The sequence below is a fragment of the Bos javanicus genome, chromosome 11, assembly GCF_032452875.1.
Source record: "Bos javanicus breed banteng chromosome 11, ARS-OSU_banteng_1.0, whole genome shotgun sequence".
NCBI classification, from domain to species: Eukaryota; Metazoa; Chordata; class Mammalia; order Artiodactyla; family Bovidae; genus Bos; species Bos javanicus.
Window position 1 is genome coordinate 4,575,424 of NC_083878.1, and position 24,220 is coordinate 4,599,643.

General features: G+C 44.2%; 1 protein-coding gene and 1 long non-coding RNA gene across 2 annotated transcripts; both read right to left on the minus strand.

The window, feature by feature from the left end:
* Positions 1–1,943: 1,943 nt before the first annotated feature.
* On the minus strand, positions 1,944–6,974 carry LYG1 (lysozyme g1). The gene is given in 5 exon segments (XM_061431319.1): positions 1,944–2,570; positions 2,763–2,928; positions 5,489–5,640; positions 6,515–6,676; positions 6,809–6,974. Coding segments are annotated over 5 exon segments (825 nt in total). The 3' UTR covers positions 1,944–2,391.
* Positions 6,975–7,878: 904 nt separating this feature from the next.
* Positions 7,879–20,178, minus strand: LOC133256727 (uncharacterized). Its single transcript, XR_009739273.1, has 3 exons — positions 19,371–20,178; positions 11,428–11,494; positions 7,879–10,965 (listed from the first exon to the last, which is right to left on the minus strand). It is a non-coding gene; the product is annotated as an uncharacterized LOC133256727 (long non-coding RNA).
* Positions 20,179–24,220: the final 4,042 nt, after the last annotated feature.

The following is a 24,220-nucleotide window of genomic DNA, read 5'->3' on the forward strand; positions in this document are numbered from 1 at the left end:
TGTAGAAGACTCTGTGGTCCAGGGGAGGAGAGGAAGAAGTGAAGTTACATGTCAGAAAGACCTAGGGCTAAGATAATGTTGCAAAGTTTAAAAGTGACCCTCCTGAAACTGCAACTGCACATCAGACTTTCGGTCTTGAACCCACTGTTTTTATTGAGTTCCCCAAAAGGTTCATTTGAACTTTTTTTTTCATTTGAAAAAGCCCCACAAACTTTTTGGCCTACCCAATAATTGAGATCACACACCTGGTCTCAGGACTTAATGAAGTTCAGGTTCTTTATGTCTCATCACAGAAAGAATTCATTGAGAGATGAGGTGGTAGCTAAGAAGTGGATTAATTTAGAAAAACACAGTTTCCATAAACAGAATGCTAACTGTATCAAAAAGTGAGAGCCACCCCAGTGCATGGGGTTGTCTCAGGAAGGGAGAGAGGCCCTGGGAGAAACACCCCACAGACAGACTATGGGCCATCTCAGAAAGCAAGAGGCCCTGAAATAGGGGGTGGTCAGCTTTTATGGCGGAGAAGGCAATGGCACCCCACTCCAGTACTCTTGCCTGGAAAATCCCATGGATGGAGGACCCTGGTGGGCTGCAGTCCATGGGGTCGCATAGAGTCGGACACGACTGAAGCGACTTAACAACAGCAGCAGCAGCAGCTTTTATGGGCTGTGTAATTTCACAGGGTAATGAGTGAGAGGATTATAACAACTGTTTTGGAGAAGAGGCAAAGATTTCTAGGAATTGGGCCACTGCCCACTTTTTGGCCTTTTACTGTGGACCTCCAAACTGTCATGGTACCTGGGGGTATGTCATTTAGCCAATATATTTGAATGGCATATACTGAGACTGAGGGTCTTTGTTGTTCAGTCACTAAGTCATATATGACTTTTTGTGCCCCCATGAACTGCAGCTAGCCAGGCTCCTCTGTCCTGCACTATCTCCCAAAGTTTGCTGAAATTCACGTCCATTAGTGAGTGATGCTATCTAACCATCTCATCCTCTGCTGCTCCCTTCTGCTTTTGCCTTTAATATTTTCCAGTATCAGGGTGTACCAGAAGTAAAATGTTCACACTCTTGGACCTAGTTGGTTCTAACTAGTTTTTGTTATATCCCCAATGACTATGTTATTTAAAAAAAAAAAATTGTGCTTTGCCACCTTCCCTACTGTTTCAAAGCTATTCCCCCCAGCCAGATGGGTCTGGCCACCCTCTTACCCTTTTTCTCATTAAAAGTTTTCAATAAAATTTTGAAACTATGAATTTTTTCAAAGAAATCAGTGATAGGGTTGCCAGACACAATAACCAAATGTCTGGTTATATTTGAATTTCAGATAGACAACGTCTGTTGTTCAGTCACCAAGTCATGTCCAGTTCTTTGCGACCTCATGGACTGCAGCACCCCAGGCCTTCCTGTCCCTCACCATCTCCTGGAGTTTCCCAAGTTCATGTCCATTGAATCGGTGATGCCGTTCAACCATCTCATCCTCTGTTGCCCTCTTCTCCTTTTGTCTTCAATCTTTCCCAGCATCAGGGTCTTTTCCAATGAGTCAGCTCTTTGCACCAGGTGGCCAAAGTACTGGAGTTTCAGTTTCAGCATCAGTCCTTTCAGTGAGTATTCAGGGTTGATTTCCTTTAGGATTGACTTGTTTGATCTCCAAGGGACTCTCAAAACTCTTCTCCAGTACCACAGTTTGAAAGCATCAATTCTTTGGTGATTGGCTCTCTGCCTTCTTTATGGTCCAATTCTCACATCCATACATGACTACTGGAAAGACCATAGCCTTGGCTATATGGGCCTTTCTGGGCAAAGTGATGTCTTTGGTTTTTAGTACACTGTCTAGGTTGTGTTCCAAATGTTGCATAGGACTTGGACTAAAAAAAAAAAAGTCATTTATCTGGAATTCAAATTTAACTGAAATCTAGTATTTTTATTTCCTAATCCAGCAATGCAAGCCAATGAGGTACAGGAAGCATTTCATGGAAATCCACATCACAACTCATGCATATACACATGTATATGTGTGCGTATATGCTCAGTCATGTGCAACTCCTTGCAACCCCATGGACCGTAGCCTGCCAGGCTCCTCTGTCCATGAGAATTCCCAGGCAAGAATACTAGAGGGGATTGCCATTTCCTTCTCCAGGGGATCTTCCCAACCCAAGGACCAAACCCATGTCTGCTGTGTCTTGGCAGGAGATTCTTGGCAGGTAGATTCTTTCCCACTGAGCCACCTGGGAAGCCCAATAAAAATACCTTTAAAGAGACACAGCCCTTTATTTACACACACATCAGACCACAAAATGCAGGTAATAATTCTTTAATGTGACTCACGTTATTTTGATGACATTCAGGCAAACTCAGATTCACAGTTATTGGCCTCACTGGCTACTTTTATTTGTGTAACGGCTGAGTCTGGCTACATGATAGGGATCTTGGGTTTGAGCTGAAGTTTTCGAAGCCTTGTCTCTTGAAGTACTTGGCTCGTGCAAGGACATCGTTGCAGAAGTCACAGCTCAGGTCCTGGCTGCTTTGGATGTAGCCAGGACCTCCCGTGTAGGCACAGAGTCCACCTAGAATTTATGACGGTGGTTAATGCAGACCCCACAGCTCCTCACGTGGCAGGGTGCTCAGCAGTTAACTCAAATTCTCTTTCTGAGTTATTTTTCAGGAGGCAACTGGGGTTTGAGGGATTCGGATGCAACATATTACATTGCATTCCTGTTAATTTCACGCTGGGAAACCAACCCATGGGGAACACGCACCTCTCAGGTACTGGTCAGGGGTCTAGCTTGGGAACCTCCTCTGGGTTTCTTTGATTCTTACAGTCAGGACTTCAGTCAGTCGGGAAACCAGGGCCTCACTGATCCAGGATGTGGGACATAAAGACCAGGGTCCTGCAGGAAGAGAGGCAGTGGGTCTCATGGCTTCCTGGGATCAAGGCTATTTTTCATTTCCCTTCTTTTTCTCTCTTCCTCCTTTGGCAGAACCATTGCCACCTTCGATCTCCCCAAGGGGAAATAGTAAAGCTACAAGTCGGGGCAAGGGCCTCGGGGTAGTGGTGACGGACACAGCTGGAAGCCTCAGGGTAGTGGTGACGGACACAGCTGGAAACCAGAGGTGCCACAGTGTAGGGACCAGTCTGATGCCCTCCTCCCATGCTGCAAACAACTCCCCCCACCCCCAGCAGGTTAGAAAGGGGCTTTTCTGTCTGTACTCGTAACTCTTCTTCCAGATATTTGAACGTCTGAAGCTATTTCTGACTTTTCTTAGACATCATGTGCGTCTCACCATACGCAGGAGAAATGTCTGACTCTGGGGAGTTATTTCTTCATCTTCAAAGGAGATGGCGCATCCTTTTCCCCAGGAATGAGATTTTAGAAAGAAGGCAGAACAGGGCAGGGGAAATGACGCAGGTGATAACATCACTAATGCTGTCCTCGGTCCCAGTTCTGCATTTTCCAGCTCCCAGGTGACTTTGCAGCAATGACTCTGTCCTTGCAAATCCACTTGCTAACTTGTAGAGGATGGATAACTTGTCTTCCCCGACCCCCTCCAACCCCTTCTGGGTGAGTCCCCAGATCAAAAGAAGATAAAGTATTTGAAAGGACCTTTAAACTGTCAAGTATCACATACTTTGGGTAGCCTGTTTAAAGGTTGTTGAGGAATATGTTTTCCTGAAAGCTTAAATTATGACTGCAATACTTAAAGGTTTCTCAACAACTAAAACAATAATGTGAAACACAGAGAAAAAAGCCTCATTGTCATCTTTGCCATCCCAGTTCCCCCAGCACAGAGTTAATTTAACAGTGGAATTCAACAATTCCCTGAAAGGTTCTATCTGGTTGTAAGTGATACTGGTCAGAATTAGCACAAAAATGAAATCGATCTTCACAACTAAGAATTGTGTAGACAGAAGACAAGGGAAAGACAAATTCAATATTTGTTGAGAATCCACCAAATATCAACTACTTTTTCACATTGTTTCATTGAATCCTCATAATGATTCTCTGAGATTGCATTTTGTCTATGAGGAAACTGAGATCCAGGGAGAGTGATTTATCCAAGGTCACATGGTTACAACACAACAGAGCAAGAACTCAGTCTGTGGTCTCTCTCGTGCACCATCACCTTATTGGAAATCCAGAATAGGGTATGGTTGAAGAAACTATGGTTCTAAGCAAGGCAGAAGTGCTGGTCCCATCTCTCAGGCAGGGCTGGGCTCTTCCAGCTCCAGGGAGCACCTTTCACTCTGTATTCTGTGAAACTGTGATCCAGGGAAGCCATCAGCAATTATACATGTGAAGGAAATAAAAAGAGGGGAGGACTTCCCTGGTGATCTTGTTGTTCAGTCACTAAGTCATATCTTTGTGACCCCATAGAGCAGCACGCCAGGCTTTCTTCTCCTTCACCATGTCCCAGAGCTTGCTCAAACTCATGTCCATTGAGTCAGTGATACCATCCAACCATTTCATCCTCTGCCGCCCCCTTCTTCGCCTCTTCTCAGTCTTTCCCAGCATCAGTCTTTCCCAATGAGTTGGCTCTTCGAATTAGGTGGCCAAAGTATTGGAGCTCCAGCTTCAGCATCAGTCCTTCCAATGAATGTGTGTGTTAGTCGCTCATTCATGTCTGACTCTTTGCAGTCCCATGGACTGTAGCCCACCAGGCTCCTCTGTCCATGGAATTCTCCAGGGAAGAATACTGGAGCGTGTTGCCATTTCCTTCTCCAGGGAATCTTCCTGATCGAGGGATTGAACCCAGGTCTCCTGCATTGCAGGCAGAGTCTTTAACATCTGAGCTACAGGAAAGTCCCATTGAATATTCAGGGTTAATTTCCTTTAGGAATGACTGGTTTGATCTCCTTGCTATCCAAGGGACTCTCAAGAGTCTTCTCCAGAACCACAGTTTGAAAGCATCAATTCTTTGGCTCTCTGCATTCTTTATGGTCCAACTCTTACATTCATCCGTGACTACTGGAAAAACCGTAGCTTTGACTATACAGACCTTTGTCAGTAAAGTGATGCCTCTGTTTTTTAATATGCCATCTAGGTTTGTCATAGCTTTTCTTTCAGGGAGCAAGCATCTTTTAATTTCATGGCTACAGTCACCATCTGCATTGATTTTGCAGCCCAAGGGAATAAAGTCTGTCACTGTTTCCATTGTTTCCCCATCTATTTGCCATGAAGTGATGGGACCAGATACCATGATCTTAGTTTTTTGAATGTTGAATTTTTTGAACGTTGAATTCCCTGGTGATCCAGTGGCTAAGACTCCATGCTCCCAATGCAAGGAACCCAGATTCAATCTCTGGTCAGGGAACTTGATCCCACATGCTGCAACTAAGACCCAGCACAGCCATATAAATAAATATTTTCTTTAAAAATTAACAAATGTGAAGGAACCCCTTGGGTTGTAAGAAGTGACATATGAGATATCATGACTGATGGCAGGTTACCTGTACCACCCTGACTCCATCACCCACACCGTCCACATTGGCCAGGATGTTGCTGCCATGAGACTGCCTGGACAAGACACCAGCGATCACAGCAGGGTCCAGGCAGTACTTCTGGCCAACGGTACGTATGATATATCTCAGGAGGGACGGCATGTCAATTTCAGCCAGCCTTTCAGAAGCACGAACTCCTACAGCAAACATAGAAGGAAGGAGGCATGTTGAGGTGACTTGTGCTGAAACAGGAACTCAAGAGGAGAGAGAAAATACACTCCAGGGACCCGGGCAGTGGTCTAGGACTGAGAAGTCCAAGTTTGGGTCTGAAATCCCTGATGGCCATTCCTAGACCTGAGATTGTAATTCTCTTCCTTTGAACTTGAGTCACTATGCCCAGAGAAGTGGCCTTTGTGCTCCTCAGCTGGGCTCTCAGGGGCTGCTCTGGCCCACCTGGGAAATTCCACAGGCACCATTGGCCCCTAAGCATCCCAGAGGCACCCAGGAAAACCAGCTCCCATACACACAGAATGTGAGAGAGAAGTTCTCCCAACCCTTCAAGGAGTCCTCGGAGAGTTTCCCTGACAGGTACGCTCACTCCTGCCCACCTTTCTACCCTAAAATGACACCCAGAAAGCATGTGAGCTTAAACTTTTAAGAAATAATGAGAAATGACAAAAGAAGATCTATACTAGTTTACCGGCTAGTCTATTTTACTGGTTTCACAAGCACTCTCATCCACCTTACAGTAGGTGCTATACTTCCAGGGGACACTCACGAGAACTGAGTGACTTGCTGAAGCCCCAGAACCAAGACACTCAGACAAGCTCTGTGGACCCCACATCTAGTACCCTCTTCACCACTCCGGCAGGCGGGGCTGTGGGAGGCAGCAGGGACCTGAAGGATATGCCAAAAGGATCAGCACTGTGGGAAAGGACAGAGAGGCGTAGGGTGGCCTACTGAGGGAAGCATCAGAGCCCTGTGGAAGACACCCTTGCTGAAAGGAGTCACCTTCTGAGAGAAAGAGGAAGAAGAGGAGGAAGGCAGGGTGGACACAAAGATGATGAATACTGCAGAGGCTCAGGCCTTGACGCCTTCCGATGCCACAAGACGCCCCAGGGGTGTGGAGGGCCCGGCTGTCTCCACAGCATCCCCAACTGCTGCTTTCCGATGAAGCTACAAATGGAGCAAGCGCCAGTCTGAGACACTGGACTAGGAGTTCTAATCCTACTTCTGTCCATTACGAAGTGATATTAACAAAAATAACCAAACAAAAATCAGTGATAGTGGAAATCACGCAGCCATGGAAAGCATTCTGAAATTTACAGTATGGCGACTAAGTGATTACAGAAACTAGTGTCTCACCTCTTCTCCCATGGACTTGAGGAACAGTTGGAGTTATAGGCCTCACACACCTCTGGAGCTGAACAGTGCTGCTGGGTGGGTATCTTGGAATCAGAGCAGAGATCCTGCGTTCCCATAAGCTAGGCCTCATCTTGTGTCTTAGGTGAGCCCTCAGCTTCTCCCTCATACTCCTAACTCTGTAGTCTGGGGAGATACTTGTGCTTGCTCTGGAGAAACACACAGTGTGAAGCCTGATCTCCCTGAGAGCTCAACCCAGAGTCAAAGTGAAGGCACAGCTGGCAAACTGGACTCCAAGTTGGCTTCCCCTGCTCTAGGGCACACTTCTAGGTGGGAGCCTAAGACAGAAAAGAGGGGAGGATTCATTGTGAGGTCCAGGACCAGGTCTCTGCAGCAGGCTTCCTCTTCCTTCTTCTTCCCTTTCCTCTCTTTGCCCTTCCGTCTCTAACTCCCATTCTAGTCACTGAAGGGGCAAGCATTCCCTAGAATTTATAGTTCATATCAGGAGGGCACATGAGCCAGCAACAAGTTACCTACAGAGAGCAGGAGACTGCCTCTTGACAGAATCATCTCACTGCTATCAGCTTGTAAGGACCTCGAATTAGATTACTCTTTTTTATTTATTTCGTCTTTGACTAAATTGGATTATGTCATCAAATCTTCATGATATGCAGGTTTTGGGAAGTATATCTGTTGCACATCATCGTCTGTGTACTGTAGGTTTGTGTGCTAAGTCACTCAGTCATGTAGTCAGGCCTGTAGCCTGCCAGGCTCCTCTGTCCATGGGATTCTCCAGGCAAGAACACTGGGGTGGCTTGGTCTTCCTCCAGGGGATTTTCCCAAACCAGGGATTGAACCTGTGTCTCTTACGTCTCCCGCATTGGCTGACGGGTTCTTTACCACTAGCACCACCTGGGAAACCCGTTGTAGGTTTATGTAAATGCATTTTAAAGTTCTGTTTTCTTATTAAGAACTTCATGGGGTTGACATATGAAAATACAGGTATTTTAGAATAAATACTACTTTAAAAACTTTCAATGAGCAACCTAAGAGAAATGAGGAAATGAAGTGACCTGATGTTTTATGAGTGTACTAAAAATTAAATAAGCCAACATTTTCTTGTTTATTTTTTAATCAGTGTACTTTTATCTTTATAATTGGTGACAAATACCCTTAATAGTAGTTGGTTGTGCTACTCATTATTCCTTGCCCTGTAGCCTCTTTCTAGTCACATTATATGATACGCTCCCCAAAATTCCTTTTGTTTCTCTTGTAACAGTCTTTATTTTAAAGTCTATTTTGTCTGATGTGAATATTGCTACTCCAGCTTTCTTTTGATTTTCATTTTCATGGAATACCTTTTTTCATCCTCTCAGTTTCAGTCTGTATGTTTTCCTAGATCTGAAGCGAATCACTTGTAGATAACATCTGTACGGATCTTGTGTTTGTATTCATTCACTCAGTCTGTGTCTTTCAGTTGGAGCACTTAATCTATTTATGTTAAAGGTAATTATCAATATGTAGGGCTTCTCTGGTGGCTCAGTGATAAAATAATCCACCTGCAATGCAGGAGATGCGTGTCTGTGGATTCGACCCTGGGTCAGGAAGATCCCCTGGAGAAGGAAATGGTGACTCACTCCAGTATTCTTGCCTGGAGAATCCCATGGACAGAAGAGCCTGGCAGGCTGCAGTCGATGGGGTTGCAAGAGTTGGACACGACTTAGCTACTGAACCACCACCACCACCGTGTTCCTACTACCATTTTGTTAATTGTTTTGGATTTGTTTTTGTAGCTCCTTTTTTTCCCCTTCCTCTTTTGTTCTCTTCTACTGTGATGTTATGTTTAGATCCCTTTTTCTTTTGTGTGTGCGTACCTACTGTGGATTTTTAGTTTGCAGTTGCCATGAGATTTCGATATAGCAGTATATAAACAAGATTGTTTTAAGTTGCTGTCTTCTAATTTCAGATGCATTTCCAACATCCTGCATATGTGCACTCCTTTTCTCACACTTGCTGGTTCTGATATCATATTTGTGTACAGGTGATTTCCTACCTTTACTGTGTGTTTGCCTTTACAGGTGAGCTTTTCTATTTGTAATTTGTTTTTCTAGTTGTGGCCTTCTCTTCTCCACCTAGAGAAGTTCTTTTAGGATTTGTTGCAAAGTTGGTCTGATGGTGCCAAATTCTCTTGTCTGTAAAGCTTTTGATTTCTTAGTTTGATCTGAATGAGAGCCTTGCTGGGTAGAGTATTCTTGGTTGTAGTTTCTTCCCTGTCATCACTTTAAATATATCATGCCTTTCTAGCCTGCAGAGTTTCTGCTGAGAAATCAGCTGATAATCTTATGCAAGTTCCCTTGTACATTATTACTACTCCCTTGTTGCTTTTAGTATCTTTTCTTTGTCTTTAATTTTTGTCAGTTTGATTACTATATGTCAGCAGCATATTCCTCCATAGACTCTGCTATTGCTGGACTTGGGTTACTGCTTCCTTTCCCATGTTAGGAAAGTTTTCAGCTATTGTCTCTTTAAATATTTTCTCAGGTCCTTTCTCTTGCTCTCTCTTCTCTTTTTAGGACCCCAATAATGTGAATGTTGGTGCATTAAATGTTTCCACAGAGATCTCTTAGACAGTTCTCATTTCTTTTCATTCTTTTTTCTTTATTCTGTTCTGCAGTGGTGATTTCCACCATTCTGCCTTCCAGCTCATTTATCTCTTCTTCTGCCTCAGTTATTCTGCTATTGATTCCTTCTAGTGTATTTTTCATTTCAGTTATTGCACTGTTCACCTCTGTTCGCTCTTTATTTCTTCTAGGTCTTTATTAAATATTTCTTGTATCTTCTTGATCTGTGCCTCCATTGTTTTTCTAAGGTCTTGGGTCATCTTTCTTATCATTACTGTGAATTACTTTTCAGGTAGATTGCCTCTTTCCACTCACTCTCCTTCAGTTGTTCTCCTGGGGCTTTGTCTTGTTCCTTCGTCTGGAACATACTCCTCTGCTCTCTGATTTTGTCTAACTTTCTGTGATCGCGGTTTCTGATGTGTGGGCTGCAGGAATGTAGTTCCTGTCGTCTGCCCCCTGGTGGATGAGGCTAAGAGGCTTGTGCAGGCTTCCTGGTGGGAGGGACGGGAACCTGCCCACTGGTGGGTGGAATTGGGTCTTGTCTTTCTGGTGGTGGACAGGGATGTGTCAGGGAGTATAGTTTGTCGGACAGCTGTGTGCTCAGGACAACTTTAAGCAGCCTGTCTGCTGATGCGTGGAGCTGTGTTCTCACTCTGTTGATTGTTTGGCTTGAGACATCCCAGAATTGGAGCCGACCACCTGTTGGGTGGGGCCAGGTCCAAGAGGGCTGATACCAAGGACTGCGGCCACCAGTGTCCTTGTCTTCACAGTGAGCCGCTCCCCCTACCTCCACAGGCGACCATCCAGCATTAGCAGGTGAGTCTGACCCCATCTCTGATGAGGTCACTGCATTTTACCCCGATGCCTGGTGTGCACGAGACCTTATGTACCCCCTCCAAGAGTGGAGTTTCAGTTTTCCCCAGTCCTATGGAATTCCTGCAATCAAACCCCACTGACCTTCAAAGGCAAATTCACCGGGGGTTCCTCCTCCCATTGCCAGACTCCCAAGCTGGGGACCCTGACATGGGCTCAGAATTTTCATTCCGGGTGAGAGAACTTTGGTGGCATGATTCTTTTCCAGTTTGTGGGTCACCCACCTGGCGTGTATGGGATTTGATTTTATCAGATTATGCCCCCCACCATCTCACTGTGGCTCCTTCTTTGTCTTTGGATGTAGGATAGCTTTTTTGATAGGTTCTAGCATTTTCTGTTGATGCCTGTTCACCAATTAGTTGTGATTTTGGTGTTTCCATAAGAAGAGGCGAGCTCACATCCTTCTATTCCACCATCTGTCTCCTCTTCCCTAGTTTCTTATAGTCCCAAAATTCCTTGTAAAAATTTTTTTTTTAATTTCTTGAATTAGTGGGTCAAGAAAGAAAGGAATAAATGTAAAGCTGGCCCCATTTGAGAAATTTTTAAATTTCAAGTCTAGGAAAAAAAAAAATGCGTCTCTTAAGACACTATGCTTCCTCTTTTTCTTTGTCAAAAAACATGACCTTTTCCTCTTTGCCCCAGTTGCAAGGAACCTTAGGACCAAATCTGAAATTCAAGCATAGCAACAATGTCAGCCTCCGTGGTTAACTGAATCACATCTCCTTGATCCCCAAAATGCTCGTTTTCTATTGAATTACATTAGTTTTACAGTGATAAATCACCTTAATCCTTCTGTAGAAATATATGGCCTATTAATAAATTCAGTAAGTACTTTTGGTGAAAGAATTTTTATAGAGGAACAGTGAGCATTGTTCAATGGTATAGATTTAAAGTCTGGCCTCAAGCAATGCTGCTGTAGGCCCACCCCTCGTTCTGGAGAACTCCCTTCTTTTGTGAGGCATCTGGGAAGAGTGTGGATGGCTCGCCAACCCCAGGATTTGTTGAACAGCTTGGGGGAAAAAATGCAGATTTTTTTCGACTGCAGTTTTAAGTATCAGAAATACCACTGTATTCCCATGCTTATCTTTCCCATCTCCAAGGTCATCTGGGAAAATGAAGCACACTCACCTGTAAGGACAAGGAGGCCCAGAAGCAGCCACAGCACAGACATATCAGTGACTTGGCACCACAGATCCTGAAATGATTTTTAAATAGAAAATAGCTTGAAGATGTGAAATATCAATTGTCATCATCACACTATGTACTGTTTCTATGGAAAGGTGTGAAAAGAATGAAGTGTCCCTTCAGACCATGTCCCTATGTCTGAATAAGAAAATTAATTATTAGAATCAGAATGAAATAAGTTGAACTGGGACATGTGCTCCATCTGTCCTTTTAATTAAAAGTTATGAGACTCCTGCTCAGCCCACAGAGACTCAACAGACTGTCAAGCTACAGAATACTGATTCTTTCAAGAAACCAAGAAACTCTGATTCTCAACATGGAGAAACATGGTGACCTGACTACAGATCTTGAAAAGGAAATTTCTGATGTTTGTGCCTTATCCTAGTAGCCTCCTCATTTCAAAATATAATTACCAAAAGGAGAGTTTTATATTAGTATTTCACTTACTTGGGGTCTTTTTCCTTTAGGTTAGAGAAAAGATTACACTTTCCTCAGTGCCTTGCTGTAGTCTTTGCTATAAGAAGGATCTGACTGTTCGTTGCAGCACTATTTAGGATAACTAGGACGTGGAAGCAACCTAGATATCCATCGACAGATGGATGGATAAAGATGTGGTACATATACACAATGCAATCTTACTGAGCTATAAAAAGGAATGCATTTGAGTCAGTTCTGATGAGGTGGATGAACCTAGAGCATATTATACAGAGTGAAGTTAGAAAGAGAAAAACAATATTTTATGTTAATGCACATATGTGGAGTCTAGAAAGATAGTACTGATGATCCTACTTTCAGGGCAGCAAAGGAGACACAGACATAAAGAACAGACTTGGAAACAGTGGGAGAAGGAGAGGGTGGAATGATCTGAGAGAATAGCATTTTACATATGCATTACCATATGTAAAATAGATAGCCAGTGGGAATTTGCTGTATGATGCAGGGAACCCAGAACCAGTGCTCTGTAACAACCTAGAGGGGTGGGATGGAGAGGAAGGTGGGAGGGATGTTCAAGAGGGAAGAGCATGTGTATACCTATGGCTGATTCATGTTGATGTATGGCATAAGCCATGATAATATTGTAAAGTAATTATCCTCTAATTAAAAAAGAAAAACAAACAAGGAGCTGGAAGACATTCCCACTCCTCTAAGCCCATAGCCTGGGCATCTCAGACCCTTTTGGTCACCTTGAGTCATGTTCCTTGTTCTCCGTCTGCCTAGGCAAGAACAGACCTGGGCCAGAGCCTGGGGATACCAATAAACAGGCTATTTCTGCCAGCAAGGTTAAACCCCTGTGAAGTCAGGTCATGGTCGAGGTCCGGGATTGAACTCAGAGTGGGCTCGGCAGACAAGAGATCAGACAACTGGTCACCATCGACCACTTGCTCTCAAGTTCATTCTCATCCCAATCATTATTCTAATCATCTTCCTCATGTATAAAGAGCCCTGGTTCCCCTAGTAGCTACTAAATGAATTCACAAATGCCACCCAGGACAACTTGCTGGTGACCCCAGGGAATGCCTGAAGAGCCAGCCACCTGCCCCAAAGCCTCCACCTTCCACCAACCCCTCCCACTGCAAGCTCCTCCCAGCATCTCCTTTGGTCAGCTGAGCTTGGCTACCATCATTTTGAATTATTACTATCATTACTAGTAGACTGTGAGTATAAATATGTACTCAGCAATTTTGTAATGCTCTTTTCATCTTTTTTGTTTGAAAGTTAGTCTTTTGGGCAGTTCCTTCTAAACACCCAGGAAGAGAATATGTCCCAAGATGAAGAAGAGGTATTAAGAAAGTTATTTGAACAAACAAAAAGCCATGCTTTTCATGTTTCTTCCCTACAATATCAAGATGGTCTATTTGATTTCCCTTAGTTGAGCAGAAAATGTCGTGCTCAGTCCAAAACACCAGAAAGATACAGGAACTTGGAATCGTAGCTGTGTCTGCAGGAACTCTCAGATTGAGTCACCTAACAGGAATCAGCCACTGAGCCCCCAGCACTGAATGAAAGAGGACACTCCAGCCCAGGAAAAAGAATAAAGAGCCATGTAGGTGCAGGAAAAGCTCATAGTTTCACGAAAGTGTGTCTTTCTGGGCTTCTCACCGGCTTTCTGGAAAGGACCCGTCAGAAAAAAACACTGCTTGCATCCAGTTGCTAAAGCCCAAGTATTTTACTCTTTTTACTGCTTTTCCAAGGAGCAAAGATACTTCTTCTTGGAAACCAAGGTAGAAGAACTTAGCTTTTATTGCAGTACGAAAGCTTGTCTCATTTCCCAACCACGGAACTAAATGTCTTTGTTGAGTACTCTCTTGAATGCAAAGAGACTATGTAAACACACATGCCAATGACTTAGGAACACAGAGTCACTTTCTTATTTTTTTGTTCCAATTATATCAGGAAGGAGCAAGAAGTGACAATAAGATGTCAGCACAGCATAGTGAAGCAACCCAAGCTCTGTGACCCAACTTTCCAGGTGCCAAAAAGTAGTCTGTGCTCAGAAAAGAGTGTTGAGGCCTCACTGGAGTGTATGTGAGGACTGTCCACAGGTCGCCCAGCACTGATCTGGTCACACCCTGTGGCTTCCACCACTTGGAACCACTATCAAAGTGTCAGGTCATTTGTGATGCCAAGCATGGCAAACCTCTTCTCCCTTCCTGAAAGCAAAACAGTGACAGACAGCATGAGGGTGTCAAACTGGGGAGTGCCCTGGAAACTGACAACCTCAACACCCCTGGGGGTCAGGTTAGGTCCTGTGGCCTTCCCTCACCCTCCCTCCACTGAGCACTTTGTAATTCTTAAAGCAGGTTTAGATCTGTAAGGCATCATAGACCATTTCCTCCTCAGTTAAACAATGTTTCTTGAAAAAGTGGAAATAAAGGTCTTTGCACTTCTCTCACCAGAGAGCCCTCATCTATTTTCCACAAATGTTCTCCCAGATTTTCCCCATAAATCTTGAACACAGGCATCCCAGGTCTTTGGGGCCTTCCAACCTGCCTGGAAAAGGTGCCATGTTAACATTCTAAGGTGCTGGGAGATGGGGGTGGCCCTGCCCCATTGTGCCCCACCCCATTGGTCCTGGAGGGATTGAGAACTTCTCTATACACCCTGGCCTGGCTTTAATGCTGACTCGGGTCTCTTGCTTACTGACAGGCCTTTCGACCGATAGCAGCATCATGTCTTACCATCTCCTCTTTCTCTCCCTCCTCGCACACTCCCTCACATTTCCCACTGACTGCTATGCACCAACAGGCCTTAAAATTAACAGCAATGACAGTCACACATAGAGAATGTTTCTGCCATTAGGACCACGTTTTCTCAAGTCAAACATAAGCCGCTTTCTAAGCTCATTTTTTGCAGAGTTGCATTTTGGCATGCTCTGTGAAAATATGTATTTAGTGAATTTGGACTGGTGAGCAAGGCACCAGCCTGGAAGGCTCAAGCTCTTTTCACTCTCTGCAGGCAAATCCTTTCCTGGTCGATAGAAATCTAGGAGGGAATTCTTTCTCTCCCTTTGGCCCTCGTGCCTGCTTTCCTCATTTTCCCTATCTGGGATTTCCAGAGTTGAGAACTCCAGGAAGTTTCTCTCCCAGTGCTGAGGATTGTCCCAGGAATATCCCATGCTAATTTTTTTTTTTTTTTCGCTACACCACGCAGCGTGCAGGATCTTAGTCCCCCACCCAGGGGTCGAATCCACTTCCCCTGCAGTGGAAGCATGAAGTCTTAACCACTGGACCACCAGGGAAGTCTTAAGGAATATCCTATTCTGAACAACACTCAAGTCCAATAGATTGTGGTCTCTCTTCCACCCAAGACTCTTCAAGCCTGTCCAGTCTTTGACTCTTGGACATTGCCAAGTTTATGGTGTTAGACTTGTTGGCCTTCGATCTTTCACAGCCTCCAGAGAAGACAGGAGTTTGTTATAGCAGCCTCACTTAAGGTGGGTGGGGTTACATCTGGAAAAATACAAACACCTCTGTCTTTTGGCTTTGAATCCACAAAAGAAGACATCCCACTTGGCCCATCACAGTTCCTGTTAAATGCACATGTATTTCTGTTCTCCATTTTTTTCTCTTGTCCTTGGTCCCTTCCCTGGTGGCTCAGCAGCAAAGAATCCACCTGCCAATACAGGAGATGCAGGTTTGGTCTTTGGTCTGGAAAGATCCCCTGGAGTAGGAAATGCCACCCAACTTCAGTATTCTTGCCTGGGAGATCCTATGGACAGAAAATCCTGGTGGACTACAGTCCATGGGGTCGCAAAAGAGTTGGACAGAACTTAGCAACTAAACAACAACAAATCCAAAAGTAACTATTAATACATTTTTAAATTAAAAGAAACCTAAACATGTGTAAGTATTATTTAAAAAATCATTCTATCATCTATATAATCTTTTACAACTTGGGTTTTCCTTGCAAGATTCTTGAGTTTTCTCTGACTCCAGCTTTTCTTATTTACTTAGCAGCAGACTCACAATCATTATCAGTTTATCAGTTTTTCATACAAAATAGGCCTGAGCAGGGTTCCACCACTCACCTGTCTTCAGTGAACTCTTGTTCCTAGAGCCCATCAGCCCATCTCCCCTTATATAGAGTCCCTGGCCTGCTTCCTTTTTCCAAAAGTGTTGACTTCATCCTCTTGGGAAGAGAGTTATGGCTAAGTCTTACAAATTATAGTAATCATCAAAATAACTATCAAGACTTTGAACTTATACAGGGCCTTTTATTCAGGAATGTTCTGACATTTGGTAAACACTAGTCATTTAGTTTCTGACCACACCTAAGAGGGCAGATCCTAGTTCTATTCACTTTGACACTTTCAGGTCCTACGTACGTGGGTGCTCAGTATGTCTGACTCTTTTGCGACCCTATGGACTTTGGCCCACCAGACTCCTCTGTCCATGGAATTCTGCAGGCAAGAATACTGGAGTGGGCTGCCTTTCCTTCTCCAGGGGACCTTCCTAACCCAGGGATCAAACCCATGCCTCCCATGTCTCCTGCATTGCAGGTGGATGCTTTACTGCTGAGCTATCGGGAAAGCCCCTTCAGATCCTATGCTTGTTTTTATTTTCACTAATTTCTAGGTATGGGGTCAGGTAAGAGAAGGAAGTAAGGAAGGAAAGAAGGAAGAAGGAAGAAAGGGAGGGAGGAATTGAATTGAATTTAGAGTATTAGAAACTCTTATTTTTGGTTTGTATTTTAGGCAACAAGAGCCACGCCTTAGGTTGAATGATGCTCTTTTGTACTCATCTGATACCTACAATTTGTTCCTAAATGTCTACCCCAATAAATACTTCAAGAGGGTTTATATTAAGTTTCAAAGAAAGACTCTTTGCCCCAGATTGTGCAAAGGATGAATTTTATAATTAAAAGAGGGCGCCTCCTGCATCGCCATGCCCTATGCCCCATTTCTACTGAATGGCTTGATTGCCACCAAACAGCCCCACTGTTTGCTCTGCGCCTATGGACAAGCTCCTCCCGCTGGTGGAAACACCCCTGGGGACCGGATCGGTGTCTCCCTAGTCTACAATCCCAGCACCTAACAGCCTGCCCTGCACCTATGAGATGCTCGACCCACGGAATAAGTGGCTTGCCCTTTGGCTGACTTGCTGATAGTGTGTCTCCTCTGCATCCCCTGCCTTTTCTCCAGCCCCTGCTCTGCCACAACTGGAGTGTTGGCTCCATGAGAGCAGTGAGCTTGGCCACTTCATTCATGCTGCATCCTCAGGTTCCAGATCAGAGCCTGGCACACTGTGAGTGTGTGTTCGGTAAATACTTGCTGAATCAGTCAGTGCGGAAAGAGTTCCTTCCGTCTCACCCAGGCTCCAACCCCACATCCTATCTTGGGTTCCATTTTGCCTGGAGGATATTTCAGCCTGAAAACAACTTGAGAGCAAAGCCTGGGTCTTTTTTTCTGTATTGTCTAAATGGCACCTAAGAGGTATTTGGCAGATGTTGCTGGAATGAATAAAAGAACCAATGGATATTTATGACTTGGGGAAGTCACTGACTCTGTATCTATGACCCAGACTTTAGAGACTGGGATTTCCTGGTTCTCTCCCCAGGGCAGAGATGGTGAGGCTACAAGAGGGCAGGGTCTTCTGACCAAGCATCCAGACCCAGAGACCAAGAGTTCCTGATTTTCACATTTGTGGAGAGGGTGTGAGAATGCTGATCTCCTCTCTGTTCTTGGCAGAGCTGGGATGAAAAGCAGGTAAATAGGGACTTCCCTAGTGATCCAGGGGTTAATACTTCACTTTCCAATGCAAGAAGTGAGATTTCAATCCTGATCAGGGAGCTGAGATCACACATACCTCGTGGCCAAAAAAAACAAAACATAGGACTGAAGCAATATTGTAATAAATTCAATAAAGACTTTAAAAATGGTCCACATCAAGAAAAAACTTTTTTGTAAAAAAGGAGATAAACAACATACCCTATTATAAACCATATCCCTACCAAACCATGGAACCCTCTGTCTTTATTTTGTCTACAAAGGCCTAGCACACACCCATGGCAACTCAAATTCATTAGAATGCCCTGCGCTCATCTGTGAAGGCTTCATGTCCCCAGGGCCCATCGAACCCAGTACTGAAGGCGCATATCAGCGTCTTGGAAGGCTCTCCCCTGGTTCACAGCCCGCATGTTGCCTGGCAACAGCTCCACGTAAATGATGCCCACTAATGCCCTCAGGCTTTGTTCAGTCTTCAGCAAGTCTCTATGGATGACCTTCCTTTCAAAGGCCTGGCAGACACCCCGTGGGGAAGCTGGGGGAAGTATTGAAAAAATAGCTTGTTGAACTTGCTCTTAAGTGAGATTAAATAGAAACAGCTCAAGATATTCCCTGCCACACTTCTGTAATTCTGACACCAATTCCAATGTATGTGTTTTGTTCTATTCAAGTAGTTTTGTGACACCAGCTGAGTCTTACAATTTAACTCAATTCTGATACTATCTACCTGGAAATCAGACCCCACAAATTAAGGTCTCAGTCCTATAAGACTGCCCTCTGCTCCCACCTCCAACTTCAGAAGCCAGTTGTAAGTTCAGCTTGCACCTGGGCTTCTGACATATTGCTGTAGATCAGAGGTGCCAATGACTTCTCCTTGGGTTCCATTAATTTGCTAGAAGGGTCATAGAACTCAAGAATTTTTTACTTACAAGATCATCAGTTTGTTATAAAAGGTGTAACTCAGGAACAGCCCGATGGGTAAGATACCCTAAGACAAGGGGTGGGGAAGGGATGCAGAGCTCCCCTTGTGCTGGAAACACTCTCCCTGAACTCCACATGCTCACCAGCCCAGAAGCTCTATGACTCCTCTCCTTCTGGGTTTCATTGCAGAGGCAGGATTGATTAAATCACTGGTTATTGGTGACTCAGTTCAATCTTTAGCCCCTCTCCCCTTGGTGGGATTGGAAGTTCCAATCCTCTGATCACTTGATTGATTCCCTGGCAACCAGCCCCCATCCTTGGGGTCTTTCATTAAAATAACAAAAGACAACTTTATGATTCTCATCACTGAGGAAATTCTAAGGGCTTTAAGCTTTAGGGGCTCTGTGTCCAGAAGGGGACAAATGGAGGGGCGGAGCTTGGCACCCAGGTTTAGGCTAAGGGCCAAACCTGTTTTGCCCTAGATGCTGCTCCAGGTGGCATTTTAAATATTTATGCTTATTTATTTGGCTGCACTGTGTCTTCGATCTTCAATCCTCGTTGCAGCTTGCAAACTCAGTTTCGGCATGCAGGATCTAGTTCCCTGACCTGAGTCTTAGCCACTGGACCACAAGGGAAGTCCCCTGGCAGCTCTTCTTTCCCTCCCCTAAGGCTGGTCCCAGACACACGCCTGGGGAGCAGTCTCACAGAATGTACCCCATAATACTGGGTGTGGCGTACTCACTCTGTGGATAGGCTGAAGATGGCTCTCCTGTTTCCATATCCTGAAAGGATCTTTTTCGCTGTTTTAAGAACAAGAAAGAAGCTGATCTGATCTGATGTGCATCTGTAGAATCTTTTTATTCATTTGAAGAGATCCCATGGTCATATAAACCTTGTTATCGCTCTTTCACGCATGCATGCATGCCCAGTTGCTTCAGTCGTGTCCGACTCTTTGAGACCCCATGGACTGTAGCCTGTGAGGCTTCTCTGCCAGAGTCCAGCTCCAGCAGCCAGGGATTCAACCTGAAGGGGTGAGCGGTGTCAGCGAGAGAAACTGAGGCAGCCTCTCATTTTACTTGGACTGCCTGTTTATTTCAAGCTTATGATTCTCTTTTATACTTTTACAAAAGCAGTAGGTCAGAGGTTTGATATTTTTAGTTCCCATGGACCCAGATTTATTTTTCTCCAGAAATCATTGTTGCCTCTCAAAAGGAGTTCCTTTCTCAGCGATTCTCTTATCTACTTTTTCTCATGTGTCCTTGTGAATACACTGTAACTCATGCTAGTGTCTGGGCTGCATACCACATTCCTCAGTTTAATTCTTATCTTTCTAAGTCCTGTTTGCCCCTAGTATCCTAAGCTCACTATTTCTTAGAAAGGGCTTCTACCTAATAATATCTCTAAAGTCCCTAATTTCTATAAGCTATAGTAGAATATGCTAACATTACAGCAATCCTTAAATCTTTAGCTTTGAACTATTTTAATTATTCTTAAGCCCTAAATTCAGCAAACTCCTTTGCCATAAACTTTTCTCACAAATGGGCGTCAGATAGCAATCCCTCCCATGGCCTCAAGCTGCGGCCTGTGTGCTCACCCTGGAGCACTTTTTTTTGTAAAAGTCCTTGAACAAATGTCAGTGATTAACTTTATGAATTACTCTTTGAGCACAGCTGCAGAAGGCTTTATGCCTTCTCATGCTCCTCTCAAAAACAATAAGCACCTTAATATTCTCTTCAGTCAACTCAGCCGAGGAAAGGGAAAAACAAGTCAGAATCACAAAGCCTAACTCCTTCATTCCGGGTCCGTGCCTGCGGAACAAAGGGAGGGGGTTTAGGGCCGTGCCTCTATTTTGTCAGTAATGCCTAACGCGGGTCCCGACACTTCTCTGTCCATGAGATTCTCCAGGCAAGAATACCAAAATGGGTTGTCATGCCCTCCTCCAGGGGATCTTCCTGACCCGGGGATTGAACCTGCATCTCCTGTGTCTCCTGAACTGCCGGCCGATTCTATACCACTGAGCCACTGGGGAAGCCTGTTCTTTAATCAAAACACCAGGAACAATAAAATCTATGCAACCTTTTTTTCATACCTTGAACACAGAATTTATGGATGATTTTTTTCTATTTCACAGTGTAGGATGCCGTCCTCAGAAAGAAAGGTCTACACTCTCATTTCAAAAGTCCATATCTTCCAGTTTTCAATGAAGTCAATGTGAAGGAAAGCTATGATTGAAATTTCAGTCTAAGAAAAATTTGACTACCAAAACTGTCGGATGGGAAAAGGTATCATGTCTAAATATGTTGCTGGTTGCTGCAAGGACAATTTGAAACCTAACTGCTTTTCTTGTCAGTGATTGCTGGCAGAAGAGAGGTATTTTGATCAATCTTGCTCACAAGAAGCCTCCTGCCAGCTCTGGGGTTCAGAGAATTGTCTTGTTCTTAGTAGTCAAGCCCCAGTTCATTGAGAGGTTCTTTCATGCTTGTTTTTCTCTGGGGGAAAATCTTCTATTTTGCAAGAGTACTTTTAAAATCTTTGGCTTGACACATCCCTAAATTATGAAGTCCCTTTGTGTGTTAAGAGCAATGATTTAATACCAGTTTACAAACATGTGAGTATCTATATAAATTCAGACATGTAAACACATCTTTTATTGGCTTTCCTCTTATACATAATAAAATCTCCAAGAAAAATACTTCTCAATTGTCAAAAACTTCCATTACGTGGACCAGAAAAATTTTTTTGCCTGAAAGCATTAGGGAGATTGCCTATGAATGAAGGCTGGACCTTTAATTTGTGCTGATTACTTCTAGTTTATATAAAGAAAGAGAATAATCTGGCATTTGAATTATGACCCTGACACAGGCACTTTTGTGCATTTTCTATTTATAGTCATATGATGCTTTTTCTCCAGTAAGGGTGTGTTAACAAAAAAAATACAAAAACAAGGCAAATAAAAAATGCCTAGGCTGGTTATAGAGAAAAGCAATTCCAGGAAGCAAGTAACAATGATATCCCTTTCAAAGTATTTCTGTCCATCCATTAAATGAGTATTTACTTAGTACCTGCAATGTGCCAACCACTGGGTTTATGCCAGGAATAAAATATTTAATAAGACACAGCCTCTGCCCTCAAGAAGTTCACTGCCATTTATTTACTGATGATTTTCTGACCTCTGTTGGGCTAAGGGGCTAAACTGCTGGCTCCTCCTGGAGCCAACATCCAGCCTTTCATGTACAGGTCATAAAACTCCACAGAATTTATTAGCCAGCCTATAACACACTGATGAAGTAACTCTGAATTCTTTGTCCACAGGCATGGAAGTGTGAGACCAATAAAACTGTCATATTCAGGAACCAATAAAATTCCTGCGATTTGGTCACTAAGCAGACATCATCATTATCCTTATTTTATGGTTGAGGAGACTAATATAATACTCAATAATGAAACAGTTTATTCAGATGACCACATCAGCATGGGGGCAGAGGTCGGGTAAGGTGGACTTGTTTGCCTTCAACGTTATATCCTATAACTCCTCAGCGAGGATAGAGATCCTTTCTTAAATTTAATGGCATCTCTGAGGACTACCGTGATTTGGGGACCTGCATCAGTCAAGGTCACAGAAAGTTGCTTATTATGTGGAGAACGCTGGCCCACTGTGGTTGTAGAGAGGTGACATCCTCCAGTGGTAGCTGCGATCCAGGGGTGTGATGCATTCCTAGCAAGGCCGGGGAGGTTGTCTTTGATCAGGGAATGCCATTGATCAGGTCTGGGAATGGAGCTCTGTGTCCCATACCTCAGAGATTTGCATTCAGGAATGGAGGACATTAGATGCTCTAAGCATGGAGCTCTCAGGGGTTACTATCCAAAATCAAATCCTGAGGGGAAGCCTGGATTATGGAGTCACCAATGTCAAGTTCAGGGTGACCCTGGAAAATCTGAGATGGAGATTTATCTAAGTAGTGGGATATGTTGCCTTAAGAATATAGAGACCAGTCTCAGGAGCTCCTCCTTTACAGCCAGTAATTCCAAGCCATCTATGGCCTCTGTAATAGTGGCCAGCTGAGTAACCAGAGAGAATAAGAAAGTTCTTATGGTTTGTAGATATTCCCTTGAGAATAACTGCCTCGTGTCTGCTTCAAAAGGAGTGTGCCAGAAGCTGGCTAGGGCTTCCCGTCCACTGGTTCTGAATTAACTTTAACTTGGGCTGAGACATACCAGTTGGCTGTTCTGTCTTGTGATTCCTTCAAACAATAATTAATTCTGGGATCCACTAGACTTGTGGACCTGAATGTGTAATTGTGTTGTTCAATTCTAAGATTTCTATTTGCTTTTTGTACCCTTAAAAGTTATTTTCTTTTACTGAGACTCTCTACTTATCTGCTGAGACTTTTTTGTTTGTTTGCTTCAAGGAAGCATGTTTGTTGAAGGATTTAGAAATCTTTGTCAGATACATCTAGCGTCTCTGTCCTCTGGGTATGGGCATCTACTGACTCTCATTCATTTGGAGATTTCACTAGTTCTTGGTATGATGAATGATTTTTAGTTGAAATTTGGACATTTGAGGTATTATGTTATGAGACCCTGGATCTTATTTAAACTTGTTTTAACTAGGGGGCTTCCCAAGTGGGCAGTGGTAAAGAATCTGCCTGCCAATTCAGGAGATGAAAGTTTGATCCCTGGGTCAGGAAGATCCCCTGGAGTAGGAAATGGCAACCCACTCCAGTATTCTTGCCTGAAATATTCCATGGACAGAGGAGCCTGGTGAGCGAAATCCATGGTGTCACAAAGAGTCAGACACAACTGAGCTACTGAGCACACATATTAATAGCTCCCTCGGACACTGGCTTAACAGGGGAAGGGAAAGTTGCCACGTCTTTACTGCTAGGTGGGGTTGGAAGTTCAGGGTCCCCACTCAGTCTCCACTGACACCCTGTGAGGAGCGGATCCTCAGTACTGTTGTGCAGGGGTGAGGGGGGTCGGTTCCCAAGCAGGCCTCTGCTGACGTCTCCCCAGCTGGGAAGAGGCCCTACTGCAACTCTCACATTGGGTGGGGTGACCTCACTGGGTAGGGTGACCTCATTACCTCTGAATGGTAAAGTCCTGATTTTTCATTAGACCCACACAGAATCAACTCCATTGGAGAGAAGGTGCTCATTACTGTCAGGTGATGGTGGAAGTCTCCAGTGACACCACGGTGAGAGCAGGACATTCGTGAGCCCCGTTGGGGTTAAAGTCCCAGCTTCCTTCCTGACACCACAACTTGGGGAGCAATTGAGCCCCTTGTTACAGCCTGGCGAGGGGAGAAGATCTAAGCTCCCTGTTCAGCCTCTGCTGCTAGGGGTGGGGCTAGAGTTTGATCTCTGTTTTTGCCTGGAGTAGAGCTGTAATTGTCAGAGGTTGTCTGTTTTCCCAGGTTGCTCCTTTCTTGATCCTCTGGTTAGACACAGCAGATTTTGTCAAGGTCTTTTGCGGGAGGGAAGGGAGTTTTTCTGGGATCATGGGTGTTTCCAGATTGCTGGTTTCTTCCGCAAAGTCTGGCATATATAGAGCAAAACCAAACAAAACACAAAGCAAAAGGAAACAAACAAAACC